General features: G+C 39.1%; 1 protein-coding gene across 1 annotated transcript; it reads left to right on the top strand.

The window, feature by feature from the left end:
• The first annotated feature begins 1,355 nt into the window (after nt 1-1,355).
• hacd2 (3-hydroxyacyl-CoA dehydratase 2) lies at nt 1,356-13,951 on the top strand. Its single transcript, XM_084362098.1, has 7 exons — nt 1,356-1,606; nt 3,798-3,915; nt 4,893-4,911; nt 7,882-7,970; nt 9,180-9,301; nt 12,189-12,367; nt 13,252-13,951. Exons 1-7 carry the CDS (start codon nt 1,371-1,373, stop codon nt 13,332-13,334), a joined length of 846 nt encoding a protein of 281 aa, XP_084218224.1. The 5' UTR covers nt 1,356-1,370; the 3' UTR covers nt 13,335-13,951.
• The last annotated feature ends 2,111 nt before the right edge of the window (nt 13,952-16,062 follow it).

Genomic DNA, 16,062 nt, shown 5'->3' with positions numbered 1-16,062 from the left:
GCCTGTCAGAGCATTACCAGGGGAAAACCAAGTGCTGATGATGTTTGTGGGCCACAGACAGTCACTCAATGCGAAAGATTTGACATTAAATGTTACATACGATCACTTCAATCTAAAGTGGTACTCAAGCCATTTAAAGCTGCACTTCCATAGTTCAAGTTTTTAGAAGTTTGGGAATTTCAGATTCAGATTCTCATCACAGATTTTAGAAGTTATCATTACATGCATATCTCACTAACTATGATAACCAACAATAGATAATTATTTCAATTCTATAATTATTTTGCAGTTTTGACAGCTTTACTCTCAACCCTCTTGGCTTGGGTTGTATAGAAACAGGTGGACACCCGTTGTTTTTTGGCATTGTTCTGAGATATATATTTATAATGCGATACCTGTAGAAATGTTTTCCCCCGATTATCTATGAAATGTACAGTAGCCTGCACACAACAGGCTACACAAGGTAGCTTCACAATATTTTGCCCAGAGCCTCAGAAACCAACCAGTATTTCTGCTATTCTGGAATACTGTGCTGCTCCAGGTTTACAGGGCGTCCGTTAGTTTGCAGTAATTTGACATTTATTTAAGAATGTGCACAATATAACTGAAATAATAAAGTAATAAAACTAGATTATGACAATATCTACAGAAGCCACCCTAAGACCTTTTTCATTTAGGTTTACAGTATGGGGCTCCTGAGGGTCGGGCACCAGTAATCATTCAAATGAAATCATATCAAATTTATTTATTTAGCCCACAATCACAATGTCATTGCTTCAGTATATCTGTACAGTGAACAAAATCCTCTGTCCTTAGACCCTAGATTCGAGTGAAAATCTTTTAACAGGGGGGAAAAAAGATGGAAGAAACCTCAGGAAGAGCCACAGGGAAGGGACCCCTCTCCCAGGACAGCAATAGATAGTGCAATAGATGTTGCATGTACAGAACAGAACAACAAAATCACAGAGTATACAGACTTCATTGAAAGAATATCTGATACAAATAAATTATATAAAACATAGATGTAGTATAACCAGTAGTAAAAAATGTTTACCTTTACCCTGTTGGGAAGCGCTTTATATCATGTGTAATGTCTGAGACGTACAGCAGGGGGCGCGCCTTTCAAAGAGCGTCTCATACTGACAAAGATTCATACCTCAGTTCAAGATAGACCAGTTCTATTAGTACTGCTCAAGTCTGCAGTCACTGGTGGGGCAGATCAGCTAAACTAGACTCAAACAAAACCACTAGTCTACATAAATACATTAAAAGAATAAATAAAGTCGTGCATCGAAAGAATGTCGCACCGATTGTAAGGTGATGTTTGAGCGAGACGTTCTCAAAGCGAAGGCGGAAGTGCGGTGGAGATAATGCTCTCGCTTCGGAATGACACTTCCGGGTCTGGCCCCTGTTCGTTTCCTGACTCGGTGAACCTGACAGACGCCGTCGTCCGGGACCAAAGACCGTTCAGGGTTGAAGTCATGTCGGCAGCTGCTCCTGGGACCAGTAAGGCGGCCCACGGTGATGTGGCTGCGAAGAAAAAGAAGGGACCCGGGGCCCTGGCCACGGCCTACCTGGTCATTTACAACGTTGTTATGACAGCGGGGTATGTAGCGTGTTTCCTCGTGCTAATGCTGCTGTGGTGGAGCGTGTGTGTGTTTCTCTGTGTGATTCTATGAGAGTCTGTGTGTGTGTGTGTGTGTGTGTGTGTGTGTGTGTGTGTGTGTGCTGTTGAGCTGAGCAAAACAGGACTGAATAGCAAGGGGCGACATGTAGCCGCTTATATGTTATACGTTATATTTGGTTTATTAGCCAACCTGCAAACTGCATGCAGTTATTATTGGGCTCAGTGATAGCATGCTGTGCAGTGGGATAACTTTGAGTTAGCTTCCTCCACGTTTAACGCTCTGTACAGATTAACGTCAGATGAGCAGCAGACAGCCACCTGGCGTGCGTGAACACTGTCCGAGAGTCTCCGCCGCGCACAATACAACAATATTAGGACAGATGGTTTATTGTCTGCACTGTGGCGTCACCATCTCGCATTGTCGTATTGTTTTTGCACGGCAACGATTGAATTTTGTTCATGTAACATGAAAAAAAATAATAATTATTAAACAGAAGTTAATTAAACATGCTCAGTTATTTTAAGCGAATAATAAGTTAGTTAAAAAGATTCGTCGTTGGACAAAAAATAATAATAATCTGCAACATATAATAGATTAATCGAGCCAAGCAAAATTAAAATTCAAAGTCAAATGGGGATATGCTATGTTGCTGTTGTATTTAAATTCTTATTATTATATTATTTATCATATTATTCTGAATGGGAAATCTTTGAGTTTGGGACGCTGATATGACAGAACAACATATTTGAAGATGCCATGTTGGGCAGAACTTGTGATTGGCATTTTTTTTACTTTTCTTTGTTCATTTCATTGACTAAAGTTTAGTCAGTCTGAAAATTAATAAACAAACAAATATCAATAATGAAAAGAAAGCTGCAGCCATAGCGGATTGGTTCAGACAATCTTATAATTTTAAAGCCTTTCAAACCAGGAAAAGAAAACACATGTCATATCACGATGTAACGATTTCCAAAATCTAATACGATGTGTAGTCTCATGTCACAATAACGACACAATACCAATGTGTTGACCAGCAGTCAGCATGAGAGATTGTTACAAGTAAACAGTGTTTTTTTTAGACAGAACTTTATACAGAGGTAATGGCATCAACAAAAGTCATCAAGAATGACATTTTCTGATGGATTTTACTGCTCTGCATTTTCAATGATTACTGTTGGATTTGTATTAAAGGAGGCTTGATATTAACTAGTAGACGCCCATTTTATAACCTCTGCTGCCTGGCCCAGATACTGGGATATCTGTGGCTGTGTGTGTGTGTGTGTGTGTGTGTGTGTGTGTCTTTTATTGCAGTGGTTTTCAGACTGTTGCACAATTGAATGGTGGGTGTTGTTTGCTTGCTGTTCCAACCAGTTAGGTCACATTGTCTATTTCTCAGTGTCGATAGGCCATACAGTGCTTGCTTTGTATTGAGCAAACGTTAGGCTGCTGTGCACCCACATCTTCGCTTTTCAAATGCAGCGTCTGCATTCAGATTCTGCCAGCTAAGCAGGCGTGCTCAGTTTCTGCCCAACTGGCCCTGATATTGATATTCATCACCGCCTTATAGGCCTAATAGATACAAATCATTCTTCACTCTGGGAACCAAAGTGTGAAGTGAAACCTCCGCCCTGCTCTGGTCTCCTGTAACACTCTCACAGGTATTACCTCCACAGCGTCTGCCCTGCAGCTGACCTCTGACCTGGGTTGAGGGTGACAAAGTAATTCTGTAAGGTGTTGTGCATTATTGTAATGGCCTTTTGAATTAAGGTGCTGAAACACTTATCAGTAGGGAATGCACAGTATGGATTTCTTCCTCAGCTGATACTGATAACCAATAATTATGTACTGGCCAATACTGATACAATCACACACAGGAATAAAACCAAATATGACTTCCAATCAGGTTAATAAATTAATGGCTCATCAGATTGTTTTTATCTTTACTTAAAATGATTACATTTAAATTTACTTGTATTCAGTATATTGTCAAATGTATTTGCTTTATCATATTGCACTTCCTTTCTATCCAGAATCCCTAATTTAAAAAAACAAAACACTAATGAGTCTAACAGATTTCTTTTTTCCTGATAAGATCGACTGGTATATCTTGTTTGTTCACTTTTGCAGAGATAATATTGTGATTTCTTTTCTGTCCCCTCTGCTCCCCAGGTGGCTGGTGATAGCTGTGGGTCTGGTCAGAGCCTATCTGGCCAGAGGAAGCTACCATGGGCTGTACTACTCCATAGAGAAGCCCCTGAAGTTCTTTCAGACAGGAGCTATTCTGGAGGTGAGATAAGCACCAAGGGCCTGGCAATACTGACGTAATCAAATACCACAATGTATCCACAAATGCAGTGTAATACAGTATGCACTCTATAATGTGACAATATTTCGAAGATGACTATTATTGCTTTTAACAGTGCACAGCATCCATTTTATGAATGGAGATCTTAGGGGTGTGACAATTATTTTAGCGTTCCATAAACCTGCTGATTTTACAGCACTGCTGATGATTAAGGCAACATCCATCAGTTGTCTCAGCAGTCCTTTCAGGTGTAGATGTTCACTGACACACACAGGCCTGTTATCTGTACAGTGTACAGTATGTCCTCTATAACATTTCAGCATGCTAACCTAACATGTCTGACTACACTGCGTTAAAGGCGTAGAACCACTGAAATACTTTTGTTTTTCTAATGACTTTTTATAGGATTTTTTGACCAGTAGAAATATAGTGGCTGATAATCAAAGAGACAAATGAGAGCCCATACAAATCTAGGTAAAAGAGAATTATCTAGTTCCCTCACATGTGTTCAAAGTGCTCACACTACACACACATATGTGTAAAGTGCAAAGGCTAAGCAGCATGAGGCGTTTCAGTGATCTTGTCCAGACACACTGTAGCTCAGTGATAGGAGACATGTATTTGTTTAACATCAGCATTTTCCATTCATGTAGTAATCTGTGCACACGCTGAACACTACAGGCTCTATAATATCAAGTTGAACTTAATATTCTCAATGGGTTTTGAGAGAAACACATTTTGTGTTATGGAGTTTCAAAATAACCTTTGTAGGTATGTAGAAAGGAGATTAAAAGACCATGAATCAATTTACTGCATCAGTTTTTAACAAAAAACTGTCAGCAAGTATCACAAACAGGAAAGTGTTCTGTGAGACTGTTGTACACATTAAAATAAGCTGAAGTCACGTGCTCCTCTTCTAGAAGCATATTGAATAACTCTGTTATCTTCTCCTTTCACAGATACTGCACTGTGCTGTAGGTGAGTGTCTCTTCAGCCTCCATCCTTACCTTCACTACTCTGTTACCAGTAAAACTCTTGCACAGGTCACTTCAGAGAGACTATCACAAACTATTTAACCGTGTATTGGTGTGGTAATGTATCTATTATACAATTTGACTTGTCAAAATGCTCATTTATGATATCTGTAATCACATTTTGGTTATTATGATTTAAGTAATTGGACAAGACAGACATTAGATTATATGAAACCACTTATCGAGAAATATCTACCCTAAAGTTTTGATGATGTGACACATATTCCCTGTATGTGATAACTATTCACAACTCAACTCAAATTCAGTATGCCTCAACTAGTGACAATTTTAGGCGAAGATATGTGAGCTGGAGTCATAACTAAATCAAATTAAAGTAGACATACAGTATGTACAGGTCACCATGTAAAGACAAAAGCCTGGAGCTGATGCTTTCGTACAGAGCAGGAGGGCTCGCTGCAAATGATGTGAATCATCTGCTGTCACCTGTACAGTCAGCAGACCATAACCAAACACCCATGGGACATTTTTATGAGTTATGGTCAAGTTATTGTCATCTGCTCATGTCTGTGAGGGTTCACACGTAGCCCAGAAGGTATCACTGTTTGGACTCCACATGTGTGTATACCTAATGGTATAAACCGAATATTATATACTGCTTCTGACCACCATCATCAAATCATTACGGGAGGCAATATGGTGTTCGCCTCTTCAGTCAACTCTGACAGACTGAAACTGTTCTGAAAGCTTGAGGTGACACGACACCTTACTGAGACACTTGAACTTTAGTTCCTTTGATTTGTCACCCAGCTGTGACTTTAAATTATTAATGGTCAGAAGGTATTTGAGAGGCTGTGAAAAGAGTTTGTACTTTACTTTCAGTTATTATAGCGACAGGTTGATGTGTGTATGTAGATATATCAGTCTATTTGAAATAATAGTAATACATTTTTTAATATAGCACTCGTCAAGAGTAGAAACGTCACAAAGTGCTTCACAGCGGAAATAAAGAAGAAAAAACAATAGCAAGCAAAGAGACAGCAGTACACATTAAAATCTGACAAGCAGCCAAAAACTGAGGCAGAGTTACAAGTTCATCAAAAGCGAGTCTAAACAGAGGGGCTAGCAGTCTTAAAATATGTCGGAGAGTTCCAGCAGTAGATATAAAATGTCTATGTTGCATTTAAATCATGCAGGGAATAAATACATTTAATCACCAGGCTGTTCAGCTCCTGACACGTTATTAGGAATGAAAGAATTATTTGCCACAAATGACTTATAAATAAATATAAAGCTCTGAAAAGTTCATTTCATTCGAGGCCACTGCTACACAATCAACTGGTTTGCAAGATTTTATAAAATTGAAAAAAATGTCACACCATGCACATTTTGACTATTTAGAATTATAATCTGAAAATATTACTTTGACTTATCTAAACAGAACATCATTATAATTGTGTTGTTATTTGTTTGCGGGTATCGTCAGTCATCATGTGAAAATCAGGCAGCCGTGGCTTTTATATTAAATGATCATTTTTGGCTGGTCACATTGCAATTAGGGCTCGTCAGATTGCATTTGCTTCTCAGATGTAAATACGAACAGACAAACAGAAGCTTTTAATATCCAAGTGTTTGCCAAAGAGAGAGCAGAGAAGCTGTCGGCTCTCCCGGTGTTAATGTGTGAGAAGCGAGTGGCTCTCGCCAGGCCGTCACGCCGGCGTTCACAGTCCATTCCCTTCATTATCTAGGATTAAAGGAAGATTACCTAGACTCCCTGCAGCTGCCACACACACACACATACACACACACACACACACACACACACACACACACACACACACACACACACACACACACACGCACACAGCTCTAGGATCCTCTCCCACTGGCCAGCTGAAGACACTACATCAACATTTATTTCTTTGGCCTTCTGTGTGGATTTGACAGCTCATACAGTCTCTAATCAAACATGTGTTATCACCATGTTGTCCTATTTATGCAGTCATAAACAAAAGATTTTGGGCAAATTTTGTTTTTTTTAATTCTTTCCCTAATCCTCTCCATTCCACATGACAATCATCGCTCTTTTGAGCATTTTTCCATTTGATGTAACACGCACTGATGTAAAAAGGAACATTTAACTGCAGACGTCCGTACAAGCTGTATTCCTAGAGCTGAAGAAGAAACACAAAACGGCAGCAAAAAGAGAGAGAGAAGAACAAATGGAAACTCAGAGCAGCAAATGAATGATGTAATTTATGAATTATTAATTGGCATGCATTTCTCTTCTGATACCCACTTCAATACATAAACTCATTTAATTGGATGAAAGCTTGGCTCAAGCAGCAAAGCCTCATGTTCGAGAAGTTACCACCAGACAATGTTTTGAGTTTAGTTTGATAAACAAAGATTGAATGGATTATAAAAAGATACATTTTCTAACTAAGCAATTAACTGAATGTGATCATCTCCTCTATGAAATATCTGTATGCTCACTGTTTTTAAACTACTTTATCCCTGGCGATCTGATCACAAGTGGTGAGCTATAATTCCACAACACAGCCCGAATAGTTAACTATTTGTCAGAGACAGTGTTTCATGAAGTTTATTAAGTTTCTCCTAACTCAGCAACACAAAAAAATTTAATTGGTTAATTTTTATTTGTTTGAAAATTGTTTTATATTGCTGTTAATAGCTATTAGATAGGCGATAAGTTATCCTGGCTTTTCAGATTATTTAAAAAGAACATGAATGTCTCACACCATTTACAATGACATCATTATATACTGTAGACTGACCTCTCAGCACCCCCAACTGTGACTAACTTCTGAGTCTCTGGCTGATGGGTTCTGAGATAGATACAAGTCTGTTACTTAAATTAGACTTCATGTGCATTCGACTACCAGTATTCTTGGATCCTTACGTACGAGTGTTTGTTTTTTGTGTGATTTTCCAGGAATCGTTCCGTCCTCAGTGGTTCTGACTGGATTCCAGGTCATGTCCCGGGTCTTTCTGACCTGGGCCGTCACACACAGCGTCAGGGAGGTAAGATGAGCTTTCTGACTTGCACACATAAATCAGAGATGTCTGTGAAATGAACTCGGACTGAATGACATGATAATGTTTGATAATTTGAGGATGTCAATTTGGGATGCACCGAATTTTGGCCTACGAATACTTTCGGCCAAAAATAGCAAAAAAAAAAACATGTTTGGTATTCGGCCAAATGAGTGAAAAGGCCGGAATTTGTATGAGAACTTAATGTGCCCATTGCGTATTATAATATGTCCATGAAGTACAATTACTAATTACAAAGAGAGCAGCAACTTAAACTGTGGGCTTTAGAAAATAGTAGGGGTGGGTGGATCGATCCAAAAATATGGATACTACGTACTTCTTTTGTAGATCGATTCAAGCATCAATTGGATCGATATAAAGAGATCAGTTTCAGTTTTCTACATTGTGCTCATGTATTTGTTTTCATCATCAAGTAGAGCTGTCTTAACACATGTAAGCGTTCTCTTTACTTCGCTGCTCTGCTGTTGTCCTGTTGTCTGTACAATTTACTCGCCCCAGACAACTAGTTTCATCCAACATGCAGTGATGTCTGAATGCAAGAGGAGCGTTGTTTAGAGCTACTTCACAGCTGTAAATGAAAAAGTTGTGAACTGTGATGTGTGTAGGAACGCTGTTCACTACTGTGGAATACTGCAAATTTTCTTTTCGGTGCAGCCCTGATGTAAATGCAATGTTCAAAAGTGACCGGTTATTGTGCTGTTTGCCCCGTTGATAGATGGGAGAGGAGAACATGTGTAAGTAACAACAGGTCTTGCTGTCGGGTTGCAGGAATGAATCTTACACCTTGTAATTTAGTGTAGTGAATAACGTATGTATTCATGGTCTCAATGCTGTGTTTCTGTTGTATGATGCTATACTGACATATTCTCAAGCTGCTCCATCTTTCCCTTTTATTTTCATTGTGTGTGGAACGTTTAAATTGTTACTGTTTGATAAGAAGTGTGCTTTTCTTTAACATCATATTTGAATTGGTTTTAACCTAATATTTGAGGATGGTGACCGTCTGCCTGCAGTGTGATCTGATCTCTGAGCATCTGAAACAAACAGCATGGTTCTGTGAAGAAAATTCTCAATTAGCCTCCAGCAGAGTAACTCCGGTAGCATGAAAAAAAATTCAAAAAAATCAATTACGTTCCTCTGTCCTTCTCCCATCACGCCTTGTGTGTGTTTGTGCAGGTGCAGAGTGAGGACAGCGTGCTGCTGTTTGTCACAGCCTGGACTGTCACAGAGATCATCCGTTATTCTTTCTACACCTTCAGCCTGCTCAATCACCTGCCATACCTCATCAAATGGGCAAGGTAGGAAAATGGAGAGTGGTTTCAGAGCAGGAGACATTTGTGTTCTACCTGCTGAAAAACATGGATGAATTATCATCTCAAAATTAGGTCATTTGGTAAGAACAGGGTGAAGCCAGAATACTGAGTCCATGCCAGTTGTTCCTTTTGACAAATGTCAACTTGTGAAGGTTTCTGTTTCAAAGAAGAAGTACAAATATACCCCCAAAAAGCCTGAGGTAGCATCTTTAAAGTACTAGTTTTGGTTGGCCAACAGTCCAAAACCAAGAAATTTTAAACTTATAAAGAAGCCTGATAAAGAAAAGTGGCAAGTCCTCTCATTTGAGAAGCTGCAATTTGTTTCCAAAACGCTGAAACAGTCGATTAGCAGTGTAATTGTTTGAGCTGTATGTGGCAAAATTCTAATATACAGATGTGAACATAATCACTGATGTTTTTAAAAAGTCTGGTTTACTTTGGTAAATGAAATATAGATGTTTTAAATTGACCAACTTTGGGTCTTGACAAATAAATTGGTTATCAGTGAAAATACAGAACCAAAAGAGAGTTGTTCAAGAGTGGCAGGTAAACGAAATGCACCGGATTACCGAAAAGGTTTCCTCAGGGTCTCCCCTAGCCCGGTCACATGCCATGCACACCTCTGTGAATATAAAGGCCAGTAATGGCACCCACCCTATGTTTTTGGCCAGTTGGTCAAGGACGATAGCATATTTCTCGGTTTTTGGACATGCAATACATGACAGACATTTGATAAGTACACTTGCATTCATAAAGCGCCATTCTGGTCACTGATCGACCCACTGTCCCAGTGAAACCACTGATGTTCACATCTACTTCCTGAGACAAAGCCCCTGGTAATAATGTTGAAAGTTTGGCCTGTTGTAGGACAAAAATCCATGATACATTTCTTTTTTTCTGGTAAAAGTCATAAATTGCTCGATCAAATACTTGTTGCTAAAGGTAATTTACTATGCTACTGTTTAAATGACCTCATTTAAAGGCAGAAAACAGATATGTGACTGTTTTTGCAGATACTATAACGATGTAAAGGTTGAGGAGGTTTGTGAATGTGAAATTGTTAGAGGAAACTGTTATCCCAGTAACACATGACTCTTTAAAGGCCTCACTTCCAACACTGACTAGTTATAAAAAAACATCAAATCATCACAAAACCCTGTGCTGTTTCCTCCATAAAAATCTCAATCTGCCCAATGGGATTCAGCTGCATCATCAACCCAGGCAACAGTTGTTTAGTGCCTCCCTCCCTGTGGTCTTTGTTGCTAGGTAGCAAATGACACCATCGCAATATTGGTATTTGACTTTCAGTTTCAATCGCACCCGAGAGGCAGAAAAAATTGGTCTTGCATGTGTTAAAAATCAGTGAAGGATCAGAGAAGACAGACGCTGCATTTGAACGTGTTATTTTCTCTCTTGTCCGTAGGAGACGATCAGTTCAGTGTAGCTCTGAGATTTAATTGCGATATTTCTCCTCAGAAGGCCTGATCCCTCAACAGTTTCATGATGAAACATTCAGAAACATACAGAGGCAGTGAAATGTTCTCGTCAAGCAGCACATAGTATGGAATAATATTTATATCACAGTGTAGTTAAAGTGTTGACAGTTCAGGCTGTATAATTAGTGTCAGCTGATTGCTCCACTTTCTCTGAACAGCTGCTGTACAACTTGGAATTTAATACTGTGCATGCAGCCATTCTAGTGTTACCTTTTGTAAGCTTTTTTTTTATTCAGTCCAAGTACTGTGTCTAATGTCATACATCAGATTTTAGAGGTAGAGTGGTCCACAAGAGGATCCCTGGATCCCCTAGCTGCCTGTCGAAGTATCCTCAAGCAAGATACTTAATCTCAAATTGCTCCCAGTGGCTGATTCATAGATGTGTGTGTGTGCTGAGCATAGAAATATCATGGGGTGCTCTGGAGAGAGAAAGCTGTGTATTGCTCCTGATGAGCAGGTCGGCATCATGCACGGCGGCCTCGGCCCTCACTGTATAAATATAATACTGTTTAAAAGTATGACTTTGAGAACTGAGAACTGATTGAAATTGAGACCTTTTTATACAATGAAACTTTTTTAAAAAACTTTTTTTTTTTTTTTTTGCCAAAAGTAAATGATGAACTTGCCTTTTGAAAAAGTCCTGACTGTGCTTATTGTGTACTGCTGGTATCGTCCTGATACGGTGCCCCGCACAGGACACAAGACTGCTGCATTGGAAAAAGAAGTCTCTTTTTTTAGTCAAGGAAAATAAAGGGAGATTTAGGTAAAGTTATAAAGGTGAACAATATTACATGTTGATATAGCCACAGTTAGTGTTTAATGACTTAATCACTTTAGTCTGTCATCATCTCGTTGTCTTAGTCTTGGAAAACAATGCGTTGTCGAACATGTTTAGTCTTCAGTGAAATTAACGCTTCTTTGAATGGAAACCATGTCTCCTCATGCCTAGTTTGTTTGTATGTCCTTCCATAACTGGCTTTTCTTTTAAGGATAACAATTAACATGTATCATTGCCTACTTGAATAACTTGTTTCAAAGCCTGGCACATCCTCAAACGTTCCTCTTACTCCTCCACTCTTTCCTGAAGAGATAGAAACTGCCTCTGCCAACAGCTTTGTATTATCTAAAACCAAGCCATGTCCAAACTGTGGATGAAGGGTCTTTTCTAGACCACTTTCTTTTTGTTTGGTCATGCCTCTGTAGTACCCACATTTTCTTAGAAGGAAAATGTTTGAGTGCCAAATCCATACAATGGAAATTTCCTTCAGTGTATTGCTGTTTATACCGCCCACCCCTCGTGTTGCAGTAACAATGAATAATGTATGATTTATTATTTTCTTCCCCTGTCTTGTCTTTGACAAACCCCTCTGCTGCAGGTACACCTTCTTCTTTGTGCTGTATCCCATGGGAGTGACCGGGGAACTGCTGACTATCTATGCAGCGCTGCCATACGTGCAGAAGACAGGCCTGTACTCTGTCACTCTGCCCAACAAGTACAACTTCTCCTTTGATTACTACACCTTCCTCATCCTCATCATGATCTCCTACATTCCCCGTAAGTCAACATGCAGATTTGACTTTTTTCCCCTCTCGTAGTGACAATAAACAGGATATGGTGATGATTAATACAAAGTGATCAATACATGTAAATTACTATAAATTGTTACACAGAGCCCCTTAAATACATTCATATTTACATTTGAGTCACAATACAGCCATACCATTGTAAAAGATACAGAAAAGCTACAGAAAGCACTTCCATGTAGGTCTTTCTCCACCATAGGCAGAATCTCTCCCAACAAGTTAATAATGAAACAAAATAAAAATAGAAATACAATTTCTATCATGGTTGAAGCTGCGTTAAGTGCCTGCTTCCGAGCCTCAAGCATAACCTGACCTGTCAAGGTAATCCTAGCATCAGAGAGGTCATCGATAAAATCTCCATTTCTATCTCTATAAAATGATTCCACCGGTGAATAGAAAGAGTGTGAACTCATTTTTAGCTCCTGTGCTGACTGGTAGCCACAACAGCCTCTGAGGTGTTTGATGCCTAAGTTTCATCATCTATGCATTCTGGTGGTATAGAAATATTTCTATTATTTATTGATTCATTTATTTTTTAGGTCATGGTTAAGGGTGGTGTTGTCCTGGAATATATTATATTGAGAAGTATTTGTCCTCCCTTTTTACATACATAACGCAGTCCTGTACAACACAATCACTAGCTATGACCATCGTAAAATTGAACTTATGGCAGAGTAGTTGTACAAGTGTACCTAATAATAATTATAATAATGTTTCACTGAGTTTAAAAAGCAGGTTTGTGTCCCTTGTCGATGCTGTTGCTGTTCTCGTCTCGTCTCTCGTCATATTGTAATCAGATGTAAAACTGCCTCAGTCTGTTGTTAACATACTGATCTTCCTATGCCTCCCCCTCAGTCTTCCCCCAGCTTTACTTCCATATGATCCGACAGAGGAAGAAGGTGCTGGGCCACGTAGAGGACTACAGCAAAGTGGAGTGAGCCCGACAGCATTCAGACACAAATGAGGAAAAAAAGAAACCAAAACAAGCGACAGAAGAGGAACAAAATCTGCTTAAAGAAATGCAAAGCCCAGCCAGTTTTCAAACTGCCACAACTGACCTGCAACTTTATTTTCTCCAGCTGTTGTCCGGGTTGTATAGGTGCTCACAAATCATGAATGAACTGGAGTAATTTTTGTTGTTTTTATTTATGAACAAACCGCAGTTACTTGTGTTTAGTCAGAGAGCCTGCAGCTGTACAGAAACTGTATTTTGACGTGGATACAGTTGAGCTGCTGTCTGAGCAGTGAGCAGAACGCAGTCACAGCAAAGCATTGAACTGAATGATGCACTGATAGAATCGATAACCTCCTTTTAAAAGTCACTGTAGAATTAGAGTTTTCACTCTCCATTACTCGTCCTTTGCTCTATTTTGTTAAGCAGTGTTACTGCGACGTAGAGAGAATAATGTGAAGTCTAGTACTGAAACTAGGTTGTCTGTAGGTTTTGCATCTACAGTGTGTTTGTTTGTGGTCTGGATTTTTTTTTTATTTTATTAATTTCAGTCAAAAGTTTGATTACATTCCCAATTTAGTTCAATAAACCTTTTTCATTCTGTTTGCATGGTTTTTATCTGTTTTCTGGTGTGCTCGCTGTTGTGTTTGGTGTCTGCTTGGTTGCATCCTCAGCGGTCTGATGCAGATTATGTTGACTCTTTAAAAGCTTAAGTTTACTCCTCTACCAGTGATTGTGAGTTGAATCATTTGATTTCCTCATTGTTTGATTTTCATGTGGTTTTTCCCATTAATAGCGTTAAGTAGCCGGTAGGTTTTCCCATCGCACATCCATCCAGCTCTTCTCTTCATGTGATCACATTTTATTGCTTTTATCTATCAAAAGTAACTTATTTTAGCAATTTTAGCTCCAATAAATTGACACTTTGCAAACCATCAGAATTAGAACATGCACACTAATGTATGCTTTATTAAGTCAGTCTTCATCCCATCTCTAATTGAGTTATTAATGAGGTCAGTGTGGCTTGTAAATGGGATGTTAAAAACCTTTTTGTTAAAAAAACGAACAAGACATCATAACTTAAGTTATAGGACTCTTCAGCAAAAAAAGAACAGATAGCACAACCAACAGTAGCAACAGTGTTTTCTGATTAAATAAACTTCAATATGTAACAAACAAAACTGCATTGTAGCCCAAATATATGTTGGATTTTTAACTTTATGGACTTTTACAGTAGAGAGTGATGTCATTATAAACTGGTTATTAATTTATATAGAGCTACATCAGTCGTAGTGTCATAGCTGTCATTGTGGGAAGGAATGGGACTCTAGACAGGTACTGAATTGAGTCAGTGAGCTTGCAGTCTCAATTAGGTGAATTGAATAATGTACAGTATGTAGAGAGAACAGTGGATCAGACTAGTTCCACCTTTTCTTTACCTGCTGAAATCAGCCGGTTTGTAATGGTCATGTTTGATGTGATCTCATTGTTTTGGACAATGGTACAATTGTGACATTTTGGGGCTGTAACCCTGAAAGCTTTATGTTTTGTTGTTGGGCTCAATTGCAGTTGCTCTGTCAAAGAGTAACTGAACATCAGGCTGAAATACATTAATTGACCTCTTATATGCACTTTCAAGTACATTTTTACACCACTGCAGAAATGTGATAACCGCTTGGGCTCAGCAAAAAAAGACCTTCATCTTAAAGGCATTATGCTCATTTTCAGCTTCATACGTTTATTTTGGGTGTCTGCTACAAAATGTTTACATGCTTTAATGTGCAAATAACACATTATATTTCTCATACAGTCCGTTGCTGCAGCACCTCTATTCACCCGCTATGTTTGAGATCCTGTCTCTTTAAGGTAGTCCTCACGAAAAGTCCAGTCTGCTCTAATTAGTCAGCTCTGACAGGCCTGAGCAGGCGCCGCCCACCATGATTCTGCTTCAGCTCTGCCTCTGTTTTGTAACCACGGTCATAAATGACTATATGTTGTGATATCACAATCTTAAGCAATTCCCGACTGCTCATTTAAAAACAGTTTCAAAATACGAGTTGTTTGCATTTCTCCGTGGATTGTGTTTTTATACTTTATAATCAGGAAATCTGACTTTCAACAATAAAGGTCCCTTAATTTTCTCTTTGACTGGTCACCCAAATTACAAAGAACATATGTTTAGATATTTCTGGGGGTATCCATCCAGTCTTTATCCAGAATGACCGGATAAAGACAATTCTGTCAAAAATATATTTTGAGCTCCACAAATAAATTTCCTTTCTCGTGGGGGACCTAAATCTCAGAAACGAAAGTCTTTGAAAACCCCTGTGTGTCTGAATACTGTACCACAAGAAGTTTCTGGTAAATTGGGTGAACTGGCCCTTAAATGTTTCCAGGCGCAGTCGCCATTGTGTTTTTTCAAATGTTCTCTCAAAAGCCTTACTGTAGTTATTACTCCCCCTCCAAAACATACAAGTTGTTGCTGAAGCCCTGCTTGCTGTCATGATCATAAACCTGTCTAACACTCCTTTATTCTGTAGCAAGGTGAGCAGCTGGTGGCTGTCATGTCAAATCTAGCCTCTGTGCACTTTTCTTCCCCTTCCCCATAAATGGTTGAGCATGATTTGGGGAACCTGTTGGAAATGTCTTGCAGGAGCAGACGTGCAGCTCATTGTAACACTGCATGAAAGAGGAAATCTGGATGCCTGGAATGA

Source organism: Pagrus pagrus (genome assembly GCF_965226575.1).
Source record: "Pagrus pagrus genome assembly, chromosome: 9".
NCBI classification, from domain to species: Eukaryota; Metazoa; Chordata; class Actinopteri; order Spariformes; family Sparidae; genus Pagrus; species Pagrus pagrus.
The sequence above is the reverse complement of the archived record's forward strand: the minus strand, read 5'-3'. Positions and strand labels throughout refer to the sequence as shown.

Bases quoted from the DNA above. Each gene is read 5' to 3' on its own strand.
- hacd2 (XM_084362098.1), top strand. From the start codon at position 1,371: ATGCTCTCGCTTCGGAATGACACTTCCGGGTCTGGCCCCTGTTCGTTT. The intron at 1,607-3,797 runs GTATGTAGCGTG...TCTGCTCCCCAG, and splicing joins AACGTTGTTATGACAGCGGG to GTGGCTGGTGATAGCTGTGG. The intron at 7,971-9,179 runs GTAAGATGAGCT...GTGTTTGTGCAG, and splicing joins TCACACACAGCGTCAGGGAG to GTGCAGAGTGAGGACAGCGT.